Source organism: Barbus barbus, assembly GCF_936440315.1.
Source record: "Barbus barbus genome assembly, chromosome: 35".
Taxonomy (NCBI): domain Eukaryota; kingdom Metazoa; phylum Chordata; class Actinopteri; order Cypriniformes; family Cyprinidae; genus Barbus; species Barbus barbus.
Window position 1 is genome coordinate 11,250,210 of NC_136763.1, and position 20,538 is coordinate 11,270,747.

General features: G+C 35.2%; 1 protein-coding gene across 1 annotated transcript in view; it reads left to right on the plus strand.

The window, feature by feature from the left end:
* The window catches only part of LOC306855435 (IQ motif and SEC7 domain-containing protein 1-like), a 207,681-nt gene that overhangs the window by 45,041 nt on the left and 142,102 nt on the right, over positions 1-20,538 (plus strand). Inside the window, exon 2 of the mRNA XM_079394159.1 lies at positions 9,634-9,669. Within this exon, the coding sequence (XP_079250285.1) occupies positions 9,634-9,669 (36 nt within the window). The remainder of the gene's footprint in view (positions 1-9,633; positions 9,670-20,538) is intronic.

Below are 20,538 nucleotides of genomic sequence, written 5' to 3' on the forward strand. Positions count from 1 at the left end.
AGAAGTTCAAAGCATTAGAATCGAAGGATAAACATTTCATGAATCAACAAGCAATCAGAAACGAATGAAGATGATAAACGTACAATCCCAGAGTGTGAGTGCTTAACATAGATAAGAACACAATGTTTTTTGTGTCTCGCAAAGCTCAGTTGGTCGAGGATGAATTACTGTGGCTGACCTAATTTTTCCCAAAGTATCTGAATCCGACTGGTGAATTGTGCTAATGTGCTGAGCGATTAAGTAATTGCCCAGTTTCCATTGTTGCCTAATAATAGAAGTAAGAGTGAAAATCTTCTCGTCTTTAGTGTAGGACATGGTTTTCGCCGAGATATGTCTGTTTTAATATGTCAGCAAGGAAAAAATAATGCTGCATGCAAATGATAAGAGAGTATGTTTCAGTAAGAGTGGGTTTTTTTCATTTTAAGTATTTAATATAAAATGCATGGATTTATTTATTTAAAAAATACACTTCACATTTGATGTTTTTCATGTGTACGTTTTGACATGTACATTCATTTGTATCATTTAAAACAATTAATTGCAATTTTTAATTAGACAAAATATAAAAGAGTTATATATTTTTATGTAGTATATAATATATATATATATTTTTATATATTTTATTAATAATAATTTTGGCTATTTATTGACCATAACATAAAAATAATTATTTGCTGAATTATTGGTTATTGTTATTTATATACTATTACAGTATTTAATAATATCTTGAATTAGTTTATAATTTATATTTTTATTTTAGCTTGTTTTAGTAATTTTATGTACTAAATATTTTTATTTAGCTTACATTTTTTTTAAGCTTTAGTACTTAGTATTTCAGTCAGTTGTTTTACGTTTTCCATCAAAAACGTAAAATGTATTTTTTATTTGTTTAAAAAAAAAAAAAAAAAAAAATTGTAATTTTATTTAACAATAACAACACCACTATGGACATGTTTACTTTTGTGCAATCTGAAATTGATGTCATATAAAATTTGGTTCCTGAAGCAAAACCACTTGAGAACGACTGGTGTAAGTAATGCCACACTTACTCATATCTTGTGGTGCTCAGATGTGCCCATGATGATAGTCATAGCAGTCATTCAGTGTAATATTTTGTGTAATGGGGCTTTGCTATCAATGTATATCAGTGTCTGAAGCTGGGAGGTCTTGCATTAGCCCAGAGCAGACAGATGTAGTATTGATAGTTCTGTGTAGCTGCTATACTCTCAAACCATCATCGTCTTTGCCTGGAGAGCTGTCCAACCCTTATATTTTATCCACACATGCAGCTGTATAACACAATGAATATCAATAATATCTAAGCATAACCTGTTCACGTATATGGGTAGATATGATTTGTTATTCAAATTAAATGCTTTGATTTAATTGTGTTCATAAGCATGCCATGAAAACAAGCTTAGAAATGATGATTGATTTTGATAGGACCTCATTAGAGCGATAACGATTAGGGTCGTTATAACCTTGTGTTGTGGTGATTGAGCAGCAGTGTTCTGTTTCATTGGACTGGCATCGCTATCCGATACCATGATACATGAGGTCCAGTGATTTCATTAGGCCAGAAAAGATGGATGGATGGATGGTTGAAATACTGTATTTCAAATAATTTTGTCAGTTTCTCAGGATCCATCTACAACCCGAATTCCAGAAATGTTTGGATGTTTTTTAAAATTTTAATCAAATGAAAACTAAAATAATTTCAAATCACATGAACCAATATTTTATTCACTATAGAACATAGATAACATAACAAATGTTTAAACTGAGAAATTAAAAAAATGTATGCACAAAATTAGCTAATTTAAAATTTGATGCCTGCTACAGGTCTCAAAATAGTTGGGACGGGGGCATGTTTACCATGGTGTAGCATCTTCTCTTCTTTTCAAAACAGTTTGAAGACGTCTGGACATCGAGGTTATGAGTTTCTGGAGTTTTAGAGTTGGAATTTGGTCCCATTCTTGCCTGATATAGGTTTCCAGCTGCTGAAGAGTTTGTGGTCATCTTAGATGTATTTTTCGTTTAATGATGCACCAAATGTTCCATATCGGTGAAAGATCTGGACAGCAGGCAGGCCAATTCAGCACACGGACTCTTCTACTACGAAGCCATGCTGTTGTAATAGCTGCAGTATGTGGTTTTGCATTGTCCTGCTGAAATACACAAGGCCTTCCCTGAAATAGACGTCATCTAGAGGGGAGCATATGTTGCTCTAAAACCTTTATTTGCCTTTCAGCATTCATAGTGCCTTCCAAAACATGCAAGTTTCCCATACCGTATGCACTTATGCACCCCATACCATCAGAGATGCTGGCTTTTGAACTGAATGCTGATGACACGCTGGGGGTCTCCCTCCTCTTTTGCCCGGAGGACTAGGCGTCCGTGATTTCCAACAAGAATGTTAAATTTGGACTCATCTGACCATAGAACGCTTTTCCAATTTGAAACAGTCCATTTTAAATGAGCCTTGGCCCACAGGACACGACGGCGCTTCTGGACCATGTTCACATATGGCTTCCTTTTTGCATGATAGAGCTTTAGTTGGTATCTGCAGATGGCACGGCGGATTGTTTACCGACAGTGGTTTCTGGAAGTATTCCTGGGCCCATTTAGTAATGTCAAAGACAGAATCATGCCGATGAGTGATGCAATGTCGTCTGAGGACCCGAAGACCACGGGCATCCAACAAAGGTCTTCGACCATGTCCGTTATGCACAGAGATTTCTCCAGTTTCTCTGAATCTTTTGATGATGTAATGCACTGTAGATGATGAGATTTGCAAAGGCTTTGCAATGTGACATTGAGGAACGTTGTTTTTAAAGTATTCCACAATCTTTTTACGCACTCTTTCACAGATTGGAGAGCCTCTGCCCAACTTTGATTTCTGAGAGACTCTGCCTCTCTAAGACATCCCTTTTATAACTAATCATGTTACAGACCTGATGTCGATTAACTTAATTATTTGCTAGATGTTCTCCCAGCTGAATCTTTTCAAAATTTCTTGCTTTTTCAGCCCTTTGTTGCCCTCGTGCCAACTTTTTTGAGACCTGAGCTCATTTTGTGGATGAAAGTGTAAAATTTATCTGTTTAAACATTTGTTAGAAGTTGTGGCCTAATGGTTAGAGAGTCGGACTCGTAATCCAAAGGTTGTGGGTTCGAGTCTCGGGCCGGCAGGGATTGTAGGTGGGGGGAGTGAATATCCAGCGCTCTCTCCACCCTCAATACCACGACTGAGGTGCCCTTGAGCAAGGCACCGAACCCCCAACTGCTCCCCGGGCGCCGCAGCATAAATGGCTGCCCACTGCTCCGGGTGTGTGTTCACGGTGTGTGTGTGTTCACTGCTGTGTGTGTGCACGTTGGATGGGTTAAATGCAGAGCACGAATTCCGAGTATGGGTCACCATACTTGGCAGTATGTCACTTCACTCACTTCACTTTATGTTCTCTATGGTCTATTTTGAATAAAATATTGGCTCATGTGATTTGAAAGTCTTTTAGTTTTAATTTTTTTCAATTTTAAAAAATGTCCCCCCGGTTGTATCAAACAATTATTTGATAAGTCTTATTCTTTTCTTTTTAATTCTTTTCAGCCTTGTGGGTAGCGCAACGACATACTACAGCACCATTGCACTATGGGCGTCCCAAATTCGAATCCCGACTCGAGGATCTTTTCTGATCCCACCCTCTATCTCTCTCCCACTTTACTTGCTGTCCGTTCTGATCTGTCTTATCATAATAAAGGCAAAAAAGGCTCAAATAAATCTTCAAAAAATAAATAACTGACCTTACTCACCCCAAACATTTTAATGGCACTATATATATGTAAATTGTGTGTATTTGACAGCATTGTGGAAAGTTGACTGTAAAGTAGGAAAGAGATTTTTGTATGTAGCTACTTATACTCTTTAGCAACTCGTTACTGTCTATACCCTCTCTAAGATTATAATTATAGATATAAATAAGTGATCATTTAGATTTTTTAAAGAAAGTTGATATTTTAGAGCCCTGTAGAAATTCCTTCTAATACGGGTTAGGCTTGGTTTCAAATTCAGTGTTGTAAACTGAGGATTTTGTCACTGATGACACACAAGACCTTCAGACTGTGCTATCTTTGTGTCTTTCGTCATGTTGTCTGTTACTCTGGAGTTTTTTTAAACACAAGTCACTGGAGGCCCCAAACGATTGCTGTGCAGCATTTTTCTCAGACATCTGTTTCACGGCCACTCCTGTGGGGAGGCACTGCCACGGCTTTGAAGTGTTGGAGCTGTGATGTTAGATTTATGCTTGTCTCACACTTTGTGGAGGGAGTGCAAACTCTGCTCACTTTAAAAAGCCCCAGTACGCTGAACTTTTTTTCTCTTCATTTTTTTTTAACTGTTGTCTTGTTGAGAACTGATCTGACTTTCCTTACTTTCTTTTGATGATCTGGAGTATTCTGGTTTATCATAGTGTAAGACCCGTTCCCTGGCTTTTAATATTAAGATGGCATTTCATTTGCATTGAAGGTGTTACTTATTAATTTTGCTTTGAACATTTGGAGCTTAAAGTTCAGAACTCTTCCAAACAATGGGTGCATTAGGTGTAACAGAAAGCGAACGTCAGACCGGGTCAAAAATTAACATTAACCAAGCACCAAATTCAAGGTAAAATTGTCTGAATAAAACTGTAGGAACTGCAGCATTGAATTGTAAGAACTGTAGTTTGACACTTCCTGGTTAAAGTAATTCAGACTATTCAAAACAAAGATCAAGCTGATTCTGCTCAATGTGTTAAAGGAACAGTTCACCTAAAAATTCAAATTTGCCCAAAACCTACTCCACTCTCAGACCATGAGTTTATGGTCACACTTTATTTTGAGGTCCAATTCTCACTATTAACAAACCATTAACTATGAATTTTGCCTTTAATAAACTCCTAATTTGTTGCTTATTAATACACTGTAAAAAAAAAAAAATTAAAATTTTTTTTTGTAAAATTAAGTCAACCAGCTTCAGCAGATTTTTAAGTTTATACAACAAAAAGTTGAGAATCTCCTACAAAAATAAGTTGAGAGAACTAAAAAATCGGCTGAAGATCAAAAGATGTTAAAGTAATTGATGGACTGGAGATGTGTGGATTATTGTAATGTTTTTATCAGGTGTTTGGACTGTCATTCTGACGGCACCCATTCACTGCAGAGGATACATTGGTAAGCAAGTGATGTAATGATAATTTTCTCTAAATGTGTTCTGATGAAGAAACAAACTCCTCTATATCTTGGTTGGCCTAGGCTTTCCTTTTTCCTTTAAAGTTACATTTACTACTGAAAAATTAACTAATTATATTTAATAAGGAAGAATTTTATACATGTTTACAAATGTTGAAAATACCTTAGATCATCTGTTTTATTTCTAGTTTAAAGTGTCTGACCCCCTTTTGACTGGTGGTTAACTAGAGCTAACTTGAGATTTGTAATCAAAGGCATAGCAGGAATTGCATCTGTATAGCTGTCTACTGAAAACATTGAATAGAATGCAGCAATTCTGCTGTTGGTAAAAAGATGGATATTTTTTTCAACCTTAAAATTAATTTCTGTCCAGAATAAACAGGTCACGTCTTCTAGCCAACTGTCTGCCAAAGGTTTCAGGTTTACTATTGTGACTTTCAAGTTGTTTAAGTGGAGTGCAGCAGCATCAGTTCTGTTTGAAGATTCATAGGGGTGATGTTTGTTTGTTTGTTTGTTTCTTGTTGTTTCTGCAAGAGGATTCCAGAGAAAAAAACTCATTCATTTTCTCCATAGAGAAATTGATTTTTAACGTTTAAACCTTTCGAGACTGATCTACCATAAACTCTGAGATTAAGCCGTGTTATGTGCTTCTGTTTGAAGCACAAGTCAGTGTGAAAAATCATAGCAATAACCATAAAGTGTTTAGTTTTAATTGAGTCTCTTTCCATTTCAAACTACACTACTGTTAAAAATGTTGTGGTTGGTAGAATTTTTTTTATTTATTTTTTTTAAGCAAATCATACTCATTGTTAATTTACTTTATCTAAGATACAATAAAAACAGTAATATTGTGAACGATTATTACAAGTTAACAAACGTGTTAATATCAACAAACATGGGGCTTCCTGTTTAATTAAAAAAATTAAATAGATGCTGAAAACAGTTTTGCTGCTTAATGTTTTTGTGGAAAATGTATTTTTTTTAGGATGAGAGAGAAATATTTTGTATCAATTGAAATTTCTTTACTGTCACTGTAATGCATCCTTGTTGAAAAAAAAGTATTAACCACAGACGCAAACTTTTGAACGGTAATGTATATATTTATTTCTAAATCTGTTTATTTATATTTATTAAAACCACACACACATATATATGTATATATGTATGTATATATACAGGGCCGGGGAGTAACAAAATACATGTAACGGCGTTACTTATTTAAAATACAAAATATGAGTAACTGCATTTCGTTATAATTACATTTTAAATAAGTGGTAATCAAGTTACAGTTACATCCATAAAGTATTTTAGATTACCAAAGTGATTACTTTGAATTTTAATGTAATTTCTTAATTTAATATTTAAGTAAACAGTTTGGGGATTTTAACCAATAAGGCAACTGATTCTCAGTTGAAAAAAAAAAAAAACTGCGTGCAGCAGTTCATTTAGCAACTCGTAGTGTGAGAGTGCATACGACGACACAACAGAAAGTCATTTGCGTAATGCATTTCTCTCGTGAAAATACAAAGACTATTTTATAAATCTGAAAAAGGACGTGCATCTCAGTGCAGTGCAATGCCTACCTGCAATAAAACTTCTATCAGCATTGAAGGATACGCTACAACGTTAATCTGAAAAAGTATCTTGAGGGAAGTTGTTCTTGATCTTTGAAATTTTTTCCCAGTAACTTGTTTTTCTATTTTCTCATATTTTGAGTGTTGAATCATTACGTTTAATATTTCTAAGAATTTAACACCGAATTCTCCTATAATTCACACTTTGCATTCAGTTAACAGATCCATACGAATCATGCATGAAATAAAAGTTAATAAAGTCAAATGATAGCTTTGTGTGCTTTACAGATGAACTTGAAAGTCTTTATTCATTCGAAATGTTCAAGAATAGATCATCTTTGGTGCGGTAATGCGAGTTCATGATTCCATTCGTGAATTCGATTCTTTTGAATCAATCTTTTAATTGAATAATTAGTTTTGTTTACTGTAACAAAACCAGTGTGAATGGTTTACATTAACCTGGATAGATCTGGGGAATGTTTCCCAAAATCATCGTTAGCGAACTGTGGTTGTTAAATTGCATTAAACTATACTTACGACCGTAGTTGCTTTGGGAAACGAGCCCTGTCAATTTTGACTCAGCAATCCTTTTGTGACGATCACTTCTCCATAGAGAGGATTATGAAGTAATCACTTAAAGTTTAGTCCATTCATTAAACAAATTGGTTGCATAACTTTGAGAACTGTGCCTGTTGTTAGCCGGTTGGCTACTTTTATGATATGTTTGGTGTGTTTGGATTCGTTTTGAAGCTTGGAATGCAGCATGAAACAGCACGGAATCCCATTCATTATATTCAAATTGAATTTATATCGATTGGTAGATTTAAATTACAATTTTTTTTTTGTTGTTCATAGAAATGCTGTGGAAAACTGATAATAAAAAAATGCAAAGAAAACAAATCTTATGACTGGAAGATGTCACTTTTATTTAGAGTTGCAAAACATAAAAACAAGACATCAAGTTAATATGTTCCCTTGTGTTACATAGCTTAAGTAATTCACATTATTCTTAAGTATATAGATTGTATATATATGTATATATATATATATACACACACACACAGGGCTGGGAAGGCTACTTTTGCACCTAATGCACAAATGCACCTATACTTTGCACAAAATTGCTGTTAGCGATGTCTATATATATATATATATATATATATAGACATCGCTAACAGCAATTTTGTGCAAAGTATAGGTGCATTTGTGGCATTGTGGATCTTCTCATTCCCTCTTGCATTGCCTCATTTGCCTAATTGCTTAATTTGCCTATTACTGCATTATATTAACCTGGCACTATTACAGCGCTATTTCAAAACCAACACTCGCTTAAGCATTATGATGAACCACCCATGACCCTCTTAGGCTGTTTTATTATCTTACTGTACTCATGAGGAATATATGCACAATTTTCAGATAACAGAAATATATGTGACTGCCTAATTAGTCAATTATTTTACCAAGCAGTGGGTTTTCCACTGAACTTGCAGTTAGCAGTGCTAATAATTAACAGGAAAAAAAATTTAGGGAAATACTACAAATTAATGTAAAGTGTTTTGTTTATTTTATGACCAAGTATTACTTGCAACCTAGGGCTAGTTTATCCTCGCAGTCCCGACTGCCATGTCAGCGGTTTGCTGCATTCATTCACTAGTCTGCTAGCAGTTTGCATAGAATGCTACAAATTGAGTTTTGAAATCTGCCATCTTTGTAGTCGGGAATAGGCCGTTGTTGAGGTAAAAGAGATGACCAATGATAATAAAACACACTCAGAATTCTTCACAATTATTAGGGCCAACTACACAGCTTTTTGACATTCCCAGAGACATGTCAGTGCCATCCACTCCTAACATCAACACAGTGGTCTCCTCAACAGCTCTTGACACAGTTTTCATTGTGTGTGACCGTTTTGTTGAGTAATGCGATCAGAACCAGTTCTCTGTCCAGAAAGCTTTCTGCATCTGTCTGAGAGCCAGGCTGCCGGCACCTTTAGTCCAATGAGGACCATAGCTTTTCTGACAAAGCCTTTTTCTCAAAGGTAAACTTGTGAATTATTAAACAAGGGCTTGGGCTAGGGGATGCCTGAGGTAATCTGCCTGTCACAAATGTGAATATTAGAGCTCTCCATCACATACAGAGAGCCTGCTGCTATTGAGTCTGGGTGTATACAGAATGGTGAATGCTTATTTTTTTGTATAAATGTGATCGTGATCTATGCCTGTCCTTGAAATGTTTACAGCTGATCTGTCAACCGTGTTTTATGCTATATACAATTTAAATAAAAATCATATACAAAATATCCATTTTATTCTTTAAACTAACATTTCAAACTATATAATATAAATGCCTGAAATATGTAGTTCAGTTGCTATGTAACCTATTGAAAAAATGATATTCAAACTGTAAACCCTTAAGACAACATGTAAAAGATTATGTGGGTTCATTCTGTAAAGGAATCGTCAGATTGTTTGTGAGTGTTTTTGATTAATTCATTAAAGGGTGGGCTTAAAGTCATTTGTTTGTGAATCAGACTATACTGGTTGTGCTGTATGTTTTAACTCAATTAGAAGAATGAGTTCATAAGAATCATTTGTTTGTGAATCGGACTACGTTGAATGTTATTGCATGCATCACTTGGGCATACTGTAGTTAAGCATCCATACTGTAGATGGGTTTAGAGTTTAGCCCATATGGTTAAAAAAAACAAGACAGCTATTGTTCTGTCAGTACAAGCAGGATTTTTTTTGTTGTTGTTGGAAGTTTGAGATGTCAAGTTTTTCACTGCCTCTTTCAAAATTTCAGCTTCTAACTCTGTGTCTCTCTTTTTTGTCCCCCACAGGAATGAAAGTGAGGGCTTGCATGTCGCAAATGTCAGGTAGGTTAGGAGAGGACACTCTCTCTGTGGATCTTGGCTCATCTGATGTCATCATAAAGCTTGTAGTAGATGCTCTGAGAACTGCATTTCTCATTGCCATGTAAAATTATGCAATGCACGTTATTTAGTAGACACATGCAATTTCCATGACTGAGCCATGCATGTTTGTTGACATTTTCTGCATCCTGTCTCAGATGCATGTTGACTTCTTGGACAGACATCCTCATTGTCCCTGTTACAGATTTGTAATCGGTTTCCGTTATTGGGGATTTGTAGAAAACACTGACAGTGAAGAGTTTTTTTTTTTTTTACTTTTTCTAGGGCTGTGGATTATTTTTAAGCTTTTAAGTTTATGTTCAAGGGCATTGTGTAATCATGGTCGTACCTTTGAAAGCTTTCGCTTTTTTTGTTTGTCAGATCTGATTCAAAGCCTTGAATGGTGGGTTCATCTAGGCGAAATATCGCCGTAGGCATTTAGTCATTTATTCCCCATATGGCGTGGCCAGGTTTGTATACACTACCTTCTAAAATAGCTTGTGGCAGTGATGTATAATTTAGAAAAAGTTTTCATGTTGTTAGTGTGTGTGTTCTATAGTTAGTAGCAGTTTTATTTATTTGATTAAAATTGAATTGTGTTCTATTGAAAATAATAGGATAGATTAGTACCAAGACCACTTCACATTCAAAGCGAAATTGTAACCACTGCACCAACAAATAATTGATTTATTTGTCATCGTGTATGTGTTTATAAAGACAGACAGTGGATGAAGATATTAAATTAAATGTGTCACAGGTTCATTTGAGCATTTCGTTTGTCAGCGAGAATAATTAATGAGAGCTGAATGTTGTATTATTATTATTATTATTATTTAATACATTTTTTGATATTTTGGTTAATTTTCTTGTTTTACTTTATTTGGAAATGAACAAGTACTGCACTACAAACCTGCATTCTTTCTCAATATGTCACAAACTATTTACTAAAATATTATTATTTGTCCATCTAATTATTATACATAGGCTAAGCCTTTGCATTTGTGATGTCACAGACAGCACATCTGTGAAGCACTTTTTAAAGTGATGGCCATAAATATCATACATACTGTACTGTAAAACATCAAACCCTAAACTTTGAGACCTTTTCGTCATCTTGAGATTGCTCAGTTATTGCTCAAGTGGCAAAAATAAGACATATGTTTGTACTATCTGTCACTTCAGTAAGACATTGTGAACATTTTTTCCATCAGTTTTGAGCCGTGGGTCTCTACATCATTGTGATAGATTCTCTTAAAGGGCAGGTCTTCAGAGCACCTGTGAAGCAGGTCTTTATTAATAACATTCATGGGGCACTGTTGTATTGCAACTCAAGTCGAACAGAAAGACAACTGCTGCGGTATCCATTCGGTTGAACATTTACGGCTGTATCAACACTAGGTTATTAACAGACTTAATTAATTAATCCTCTTTCAGCACTGCAGTGTTATAGCGTGTGAATCAATGTACCTCAACGCTTCCTTCCAGCTCGGGGTGGCATTAGATTAGATGGAGCAACGAAATCCTCAGGGACTCTCTCATACATCCAGCAGGTCCCACTCAACAGCGTTTTGTGAGCCACTGAAACCGTCTTGTTTGTGGTTTACTGTTGATCCCAGATTTCATCAGCCAGGGAAGTTTGAATTGAGCACTGGAGAGGAAATTGTTGTAAAAGAATCTCAGACTGTTTATCAAAGCGAGAGGCTGTCGTTAAGGAGCACTTCTTGAGGAACATTGGACTTGTGCAACAACATTAAACATGATAACACACAACAACAGTTGTTGTCGGTAATTTGCAAATTATCTGGCTGCAGATGAATGACACTTATTAGTTTTAGGGTGAAGTGCTGTAAGGGATCGAGGGTGAATGATCATAATCGGGGAAGATCACTGTGTATTTTCTGTTAGGCGAGCAAACCAGGCAGTTTTCTAGACCGATTAAAGCATGGTTGTCTTAGCCTTTAGCCTATATGAAAACCAAAGGCCCTGTGTTGACAGTCTCTTGGCTCAGTGTTCTTCCCCCGAATCTGCCTTATTAACATGGAAAACTTGATAAGATTGTTGAATTGGAAAAGCAAGTCAGATATGAATCTAAATTTAAAACTTTTCCTGTGTTAGTGTGAATGAGCCAGATGTATGATTTGGCTGGATAAGACCTTTGGGTAGAAATGTTTGCGTGTTGTTTTTTAATGGACCAATATATCAGCCGGTCTTTTGGACTTTTTGTGATGATTCGTATCAGCTGATAAACACGTCTGCTTGGCTGATTTAGAGCTCTTTGAAATCTGTTTTTTTTTTTTTTTTTTTTTTGTCTCAAAAGTTTGGTTAACTTACGTTTTATTAGTCAAAAAGCATGTCTAATTAATTGAAATCATGAAACTTACACAATTTAACAGCATTTTTTTTTTTAAGTTTACTGAAAATTAAATTTTTTAAGGCCCTATGAAATTTGTTTTATTTTTCTCAAATTCAGTTTTATTTTTCTCAAATTCAGTTTTATTTTTATCAAATTCTGTTTTCCATTAATTTTTGGATTCCATTTTAATGGTTTCATTAAATGTTAATAACCAAAAGCATCTCTAAATAAATGATTTTATTAAAATAATTTATTATTATTATTATTATCATCATATTTTTCAGAAATACTGTGTTGTGTGTTTACATTTTTCTGGTAAATAAATTCTGGTAAATAATTTTTCTGGTAAATATTCCTTGAAAATAATGTTTTAACAATCATTTTATTAGTAGTAGTAGTAGTTCTATCATTACATTTAGTAATACATTGCTGTCACCGTTTCTTCAAGTTAAACCAAACATTTATTTTGACGGGTTGCTGTGAATACCTTTGAGTTTCTGTTTGTATATGATATGACAATAGGCGGTGTGTTCATGTACTCATATTTTGAGGCAGCAGAGGCTTAAAACACGGCAAACGTCACACGCAAAAAAAATTAATTATTGGAAATCAATTATTATAAAAAATTACAACAAATTGCAATGTACTGTATATAGCCTACTAACATTCAAAAGTTTGAAGAACGTTTTTGTTTTTAAAAAAAGTCACTTACACTGAGTGCGACAGGTGTGTTTTTAGAGTTTTGGTTGTGGAGGTCTCATGAAAAATATTGATCTCCAGGATATTTCACAGAAACCACTCTTACTTTTAATCAACTCTTTTTTTTTTTTTCTAGAAATGGGGACAGACACTTGGAGAAAGCAGAGACTGTGGGAAATTCCACTTACAGTAAAGTTCTCGTCTTCCATATCAAAGCTTTGAGCCAAACTCAATTGAGTGAACAGGCGTATCACTCATATCTCTCCCTTATCTGGACATTTTAAGTCCCCCCTCAGTCAGACTTTGATGTTGAGACTGATAAATGGATGCTGGCAGTCGAGTCAGATATCAGTGTTATTTCAGCCACTGTTTTAATGTCGTCAAACACTCTCATCAATTTCAAACGCAGACAACACGTTGAGTCTTTCTAGGACAAAATGACAGTTTGAGCTGCAGTGGAGGATGTTATCCTTGGATTGTTGTGTGAGTGAATGATAATACACGGAGCAACTTTTTGAGTAATTTTGCTGGGTACATTTTTTTGAACAATGTTGCATGGGCAATTTGCCATTGAGAATGGGAATAACACATTTCTATCTTAGGCCTGGTTGCCAGCGTTGAAGGCAACATTGCCTAAAGTTGCCCGGTGTATCATCAGCCTGAGAGCCTGTTTCTCTGCTGAAAATGTTTAGATAATATTGAATGGAAAGTTTGTTTGTGTTAGTCTGTATGTTCCCTAATTGGAAAAAAAAAATGATAAAAAATTATAAAAGTTTTAAAATCAATTTATTTTTAAATTCAGTTTTGAGCGAGTATAGCCGCAGGGAGGTTTTTAGGCCTGGTCCCCCAGAGCATTTGCCCTCTCTTATTTTCACCTCGGTCTTTACACTCACCTTCCTGCTTTCTCTCTCGCTCTGTATGTGTCTGCTCATTGATTTGGGGCCTGTAATAGGCTGCTCCATTGAAGCCTATCCACTCCGGGTGCATGTGTGTGTGTGCGCGTGTCACACAGCTGTTGGCAGGCTCTGTTCCAGCGCTCCGATGCTCACACTAACAGTGCAGAGTAAGATGGGGGCTTTCTGCTGACACGCTGTTCTGTACTCGGCCTGTGGCTTTGCCAAGGATAAGTAGGCAGGGCGGGCCACACACTGGTTGCTTGCAGATACTGGGAAACAGAAACATGTGGCTGTGTCGCTGACCTGAGAAAATGCTTCTCTTTCAAGTGTCCGGAAGAAGGAGGGTATCAAGGCATGTCAGAATCCAGTATTTGGGTCACATCCTGTCATCTATGCCTCCTTTTGATTGATTTTTGAAGGGAGAAAATAATTAGCCTTTAAAAAGTGTAATATTTTCATGTAGGGTCAAATAGACACTTTTTATTTAATACATTGTGAATATTATTAATGTATTTATTTAATTTATTCATAAATATTAATATGCATTTATCTGCAATACAATTTGGGGTAGGTAAGATTTTTTTTTTTTTAAAGTCTCTCTTACGTGCCCATTAAGGCTGCATTTATTTAAAAAATAACAACGGTATTTTAAATAAATAATACAGTAATATTATTGCTATTTAAAACAACTGTTTTCTATTTTAGTACATTTTAAAATTACTGTTGGAAAAGCCTGATTTTAGAGCCATTATGTCAGTCTACAGTAAATTTCATATTGTTATCAATGTTGAAAACAGTTGTGCTGCTAAATATTTTTGTGAAAATATGATACTTTTTTCAGGATGAATAGAAAGTTCAAAATAATAGCATTTATTTGAAATTAAAATCTTTTGTATAACATTATAAATGTTTTTACTTCAACTTTTAATCCATTTATTTTATTCTTGCTGAGGAGAGTTATTATTATTAATAATAATTATTATTCATTATTGTTGTTAATTTCTGTTGAGTGATATTGTATTCATTTATTTTATAACTATCTAAAACGAAGAAGGTCAAAAAAGAAGCATATTTTCAGAATTTAATTATTTTATTCTATTTTAAATGGTTTAATTCTGCTAATCACAGCTAGTTTATTCTATTTTACACATGCTATTTTAATAAGAACTTTTAGTGTTTGTACAGTAACAATATTAAGCAAATTACTTTTGGAAACAACATTTCATCTTTATAATATAATATCATTTTTCTCATGTATTATTAATAATATATTTTTGTATTTACAAATATATACCTGACTATTTTGCGAAGGAGGTCCCTCAAAATTGTGAAAATCATATACTGCAAAAAAAAAAAAAAAATACTATTTCCGGCTTTCTACTTCAAAATTTCACATTTAATTTAATGTGCTACTTGCTGTTTTTTTTTTTTATTTGTTATATTTAATTATTTCTAAGTGAAAATAGTTTCTACTCCAAAATTTTTCTCAGTGTATATGGGGATCCTTGACATCACAATATTTGAAAAACTACATGAGGGGCTCCCGTTAGCTTCGGACACAGCCTGAGAGAAAGAGTGCTTGAAGTTTTCCCAAAATCCCTTTCTTCTCACTAATAGTGCACAGTTTCCTCTTAATCCACCCTGTATTTCCACCACATCATAGCAGACATTTTACAAGGCAATAATTCTCAGTCCCCTCCAGCTTTGTCTCTGAAGTTTTCATGTTGGCACAAATACTGGTCGTACTATGTTGTTGTGGGGCCAGTGTCTGTGTTCACTCTCTCTCTCTCTCACTCTGCATCAGATCTGCTACAAAGGGATGTAGTGAATGTGGAGCAGCCGCACACTGTGAAGTCTCTCTTATGGGGAGTTCACAACCACTGCAAGTGGCTACTGCAAAGACAGCCGCTCTGGGGATCTCTAGCATCCGCCTTGCTTTCCTGCTCATGTTTTTTCAACGTGAGTGATAGTTACAGAGCTCTGTCCAAGCACCTGTGCCATGTTAAAGTGAGTGTTGTAAAGCCGCAGTAATATATGTGGTGACTTTACTACTGTTTGGTGGAGCTGGCCTTATACAGCCAGGTCGCAAAATCATTAATTATTAAAAGCCATTGAAGTTGCTACTGCCTCCTATAAATAAAAGCTCCCTCAGGGTTATAAGAGATTTGTGGTAGACCAAAAGATAGACCGACAGAGAGAGAGAGAGATAAAAAAAGGTTTTGCAGCCAGATTTACACCACTTATGTTTTATTACCACTCTGTCAGCTTTTATAAAGTGTAGAATAAGGCTACTTTGGGAGTAGCATACTATCAGTCAATATTGTTTTATTATTATTCTGAGTATACTTTGCATAGTACACCACCGGTCAAAAGTTTTAATGTTTTTTTAAAGAAGTCTCTTCTGCTCACCAAGCCTGCATTTATTTGATCCAAAGTACAGCAAAAACTAAAAAATTTGAAATATTTGTATTATTTAAAATAACTGTTTTCTATTTTAAAATGTTTTAAAATGTAATGTATTCCTGTGATTTCAGAACTGAATTTTTAGCATGATTATTCCAGTCACATGATCCTTCAGACGTCATTCTAATATTCTGATTTGCTGCTCAAAAAAAAAACATTTATATCATTATTATTATTGTTGAAAACAGCGGAGTAGAATTTTTCAGGTTTCTTTGATGAATAGAGTTCAGCAGCATTTATCTGAAATAGAAATCTTTTGTAACATTATAAATGTCTTTATCATCGCTTTTGATCAATTTAAAGGATCCTTGCTAAATAAAAGTATTAATTTCTACAACCCCCCCTTCCAAAGACTCAAAGCTTTTGAATGGTATATTCTATAATGTTAAAAAGCTTTTTATTTCAGATAAACGTTGATCTTTGGATCTTTTGATTCATCAAAGATTTCTAAAAAAAATAATAAAATAAAAAAATGTACTCAACTGTTAAATATTGATAATAATAAATGTTTCTTGAACAGCAAATCAGCATATCAGAATGATTTCTGAAGGATCATGTGACACTGAAGACTGGAGTAATGATGCTAAAAATTCAGCTTTGCCATCACAGGAATAAATTACATTTGAAAATATATTCAAATATAAAGCAGTTATTTTAAATAGTAAAAATATTTCACAATATTATTGCTTTTACTGTATTTTGGATCAAATAAATGCAGGCTTGGTGAACAGAAGAGACGTCTTTTTAAATAAAAAAATAATTGCTATTGAAAAACTATTGACTGGTAGTTTTAGAGACAGTACCTAGGAACTACAGTGAGCAAACATAGATTCAGAACAGAGTTTCATTAGTCAGTCCAAACAGCTGGTAAAAACGCCACAATAAGTAGGGACTAATTCACAATGGACCGTTGATTATTATTATTATTAGAATATATTGCACACCCAAGGTGAGGCCATGATGCAAAGCCACAAAACGTGGAAATAATTTGTCATTTTAATCCTATTGTTTGCTATATTTATTTGTCCTTTTGAAGTAACAAAAACCATTTGTCGAAGTAATATGGACATGTAATATTTTGCCAATCATTAAAAAGAAAGTTGAAAGTGACCAGAAATGATTAAAGAAAAAACCGCATTGAGACCTTCCATCGCCCATATGAGCACCACTGATGCGACTTTGTGTGTGAAATGTCTTGTGAACTGCAGTACCGAATGCACTCATTATTGACAGTGATGGTTTACTAAGAGTACTCCACAGGACAGTTTTAACGCAGCACCATTTTTGGGATGGAGGTTTAGTACTTTATTAACAGGAGAGCAGTTGAATTATGGAGGTGCACTGCTTCAAGCACTGTGCCTCTGCCATGATATATTAGCAATATGATAATGACCTCTGTATGATTCATCTGCACAGTGAAAGAGGTCACTGCAGCAGGAAACAGAGATGGGGATATACACTTACAAACATTAGGTTACCGCAAAAACATTTTGTTGTAGCCAGCTGGACCTTTGACTAAATGAATGCTCACTAGAGATGTACCGAAATTAATATTCTTGGCCGAAGCCGAAACCGAACAATATGAAGCACTGGGCCGAATACCGAACACAGTTTTTCGTGTTTTTTTCACCCATGTATTTTTCCAGTTTCTTTCACCAATGCATAATTGCTTAGCCAAAATGTGATTTTTACTGTTTTGTCTTGCTTTTCAAAGAAAAAAAAATCATCTATTATAAAACAACAATTTTAAAATATTTACTTAACACTGACTGAACATTTTTTTTAACATTCTATTAGACATTAAGTGCTTTGAAACAATCTGTATTGTTAAAAACACTATATAAATAAAGGTGACTTCACTTGACATTATACCAACAAAGCACAATTTAACTTAAAAATAGCCAAAAATATTATTTTACTAACTTATTAATTTTTAGACCCCCCTTCTTGAATCAGGAATTAATTTTTTACTGTACAAATAAATGCAGCCTTGCTGAGCAGAAGAGAATTAAAACATTAATTGAGCTATTGTAATAATTATTATCATTATTGTCTTTTTTTTTTTTTTTTACAGAACAACAGTAAAATTACAATACTAAAATTTATGAATGTTGATGGAGTTCTTGCTTTTTCTCAGCTTTTATTTTGGCAGAAACCCGCAGTGCTTCTTTTTGTTGACAACAGCAGATTTATAAATGATTCTCATTACGAATTTGGGAAGATGTTTGTCATGTATAACATTGTCACATGCCTTGTAAAAATTCATAAAAATGTTACCGAGCATCTGATGAGTAACACCGTTTCAGCGCAGATTTTCCTCGCAATTTGGACTATCAGAAATCAGAATGCATGCAATTTATGCGTGTATTAGAAAGCATAACATTCTGCAGTTTATTTACTAATTGTTTAAGGCCATTTCGTGATTTCAATCATCATACAGTAACCAGCAACAACCACCCCTTTCACCTCTCATCGGAGACATGAGATCGGCGGAAATTTCACTTATTTGGCCGTTCACCGAAATAATAGCATTTTTTTGTTGTTGCTATTTTTGGATGAATAATTTCGGTTGTTGAACATTCAGTGCATTCCTAATGCTCACTTAAACAAAAGGAGAATGTCTGATTGACATATAAAGCGGCCAACCAAAGCGGGTTTATCTGAAGAAGGTTAAACACCAATTATAGACCATAATAATAATTTGTTACATTTATATAGTGCTTTCCTGGGCACTCAAATCGCTTTACATAGAAAGGGGGGGGACCTCCTCAACCACCACTAATGTGCAGCATCCACCTGGATGATGCGACGCAGCCATATTGCACCAGAACGCCCACCACACACCAGCTTATTGGTGGAGAGGAGAGAGAGTGATGAAGCCAATCAGTGTATGGGGATGATTAGGAGGCCATGATGGTCAGAGGCCAATGGGGAAATTTGGCAAGGATGCCGAGGTTACACCCCTACTCTTTTTTTCGAAGGACATCCTGGGATTTTTAATGACCACAGAGAGTCAGGGCCTCGGTTTAACGTCTCATCCGAAGGACGGTGCTTTTTATAGTATAGTGTCCCGTTATTACACTGGGGCGTTAGGACCCACACAGACTGCAGGGTGAGCACCCTCTGCTGGCCTCACTAACACCTCTTCCAACAGCAACCTAGTTTTCCCAGGAGGTCTCCCATCCAGTACTGACCAGGCTCAACCCTGCTTAGCTTCAGTGGGCAACCAGTCTTGGGCTGCAGGGTGATATGGCTGCTGCAAATGTTTAGTTAATTTCTTCATCTCCAGACACACCTTGTTTTTCGGCACCCATGTGTTTGCAGTCTGTCCGTTCTCAAACTGGCAGATCTGTGATGGATTGTTGTGCAGTGAAGCTGAATCGCATAGCCACTCGGATTCGGTTTGTTTTCACAGCACCAGGGGCCAAGAGAGAGTGAATCGGAGCCCTGTACACTAAACCAGTGGCTTAATGGTTCAAAGCTTCTTTACTTTCATGCACGATTGATGGTAACATGGAGGTTTGTCTGGTGGATCTGAGGAAACTGTTTGAAAGGAATGAACAGATCTGTGATCAAAATGCTGATCAGTCTGGACCATTTAAACACAATTACTTGGTTTTGTAGTGTGGGTGCCGGCCAGTAATGCTAAACGCAGCTCCATTGCTAAAAGCTAATGCTCAATGAGAAATGGGAATAGTCTTTTGGCTTTGCTTGAGCATTTCAATCAGGGACATTTTATTTCTCTCAGAATCACCAATATAATATTGGCAGAAATGACACATGAATCGATGCTGTCAGATGAAACCAAGGACCTCGAACTAATGAACATTTGCCCTCCGTTTTCAGGGTCAGTAACCGATTCAAATTCAAATACAGCTAATAAAGAGAGATATTTTTGTTATTATTATTAAAATAGAAAAGAAGGATCAAAATTAAGTTGCGATTTCGATAATATATCAGTATATCTTTCAGAGTACAAATAGGCGTATTGATGCACCACTATTTTTAGTTATACTTTCTGTAGTGTTCCATGGAAGAAAATAAGTCAGACATGTTTGGAACGAGAAGGACAGTAAATGATGTTAAAATGATTTAAGTAAATAATAAATATAAATTAATTAAATGACGCTTTCTTTAAAACATTTTAAAGAAATATTTATTTATTTATAAAAAAAAATTGGTGTTTGAACACAGCTCACTTTTGAACAGCTCTTATAAATTGAAGCTCACACAGCTGTTTTGCAGCTCAATTAGTCCTTGAAGCTAATCTTAGGCTAGCTTTGAGTTCTTGCCAGCTTTTGGACACTTTTTTTTTTTTTTTTTTAAGTTTAGGAGTGATTGTTTGGTTGTAGGAGTTATGTAACTCCAGAACCTGCTTTGCGGTGATAACAGAAAGCTTATGGCAGCCAGGGCGGAAACTCA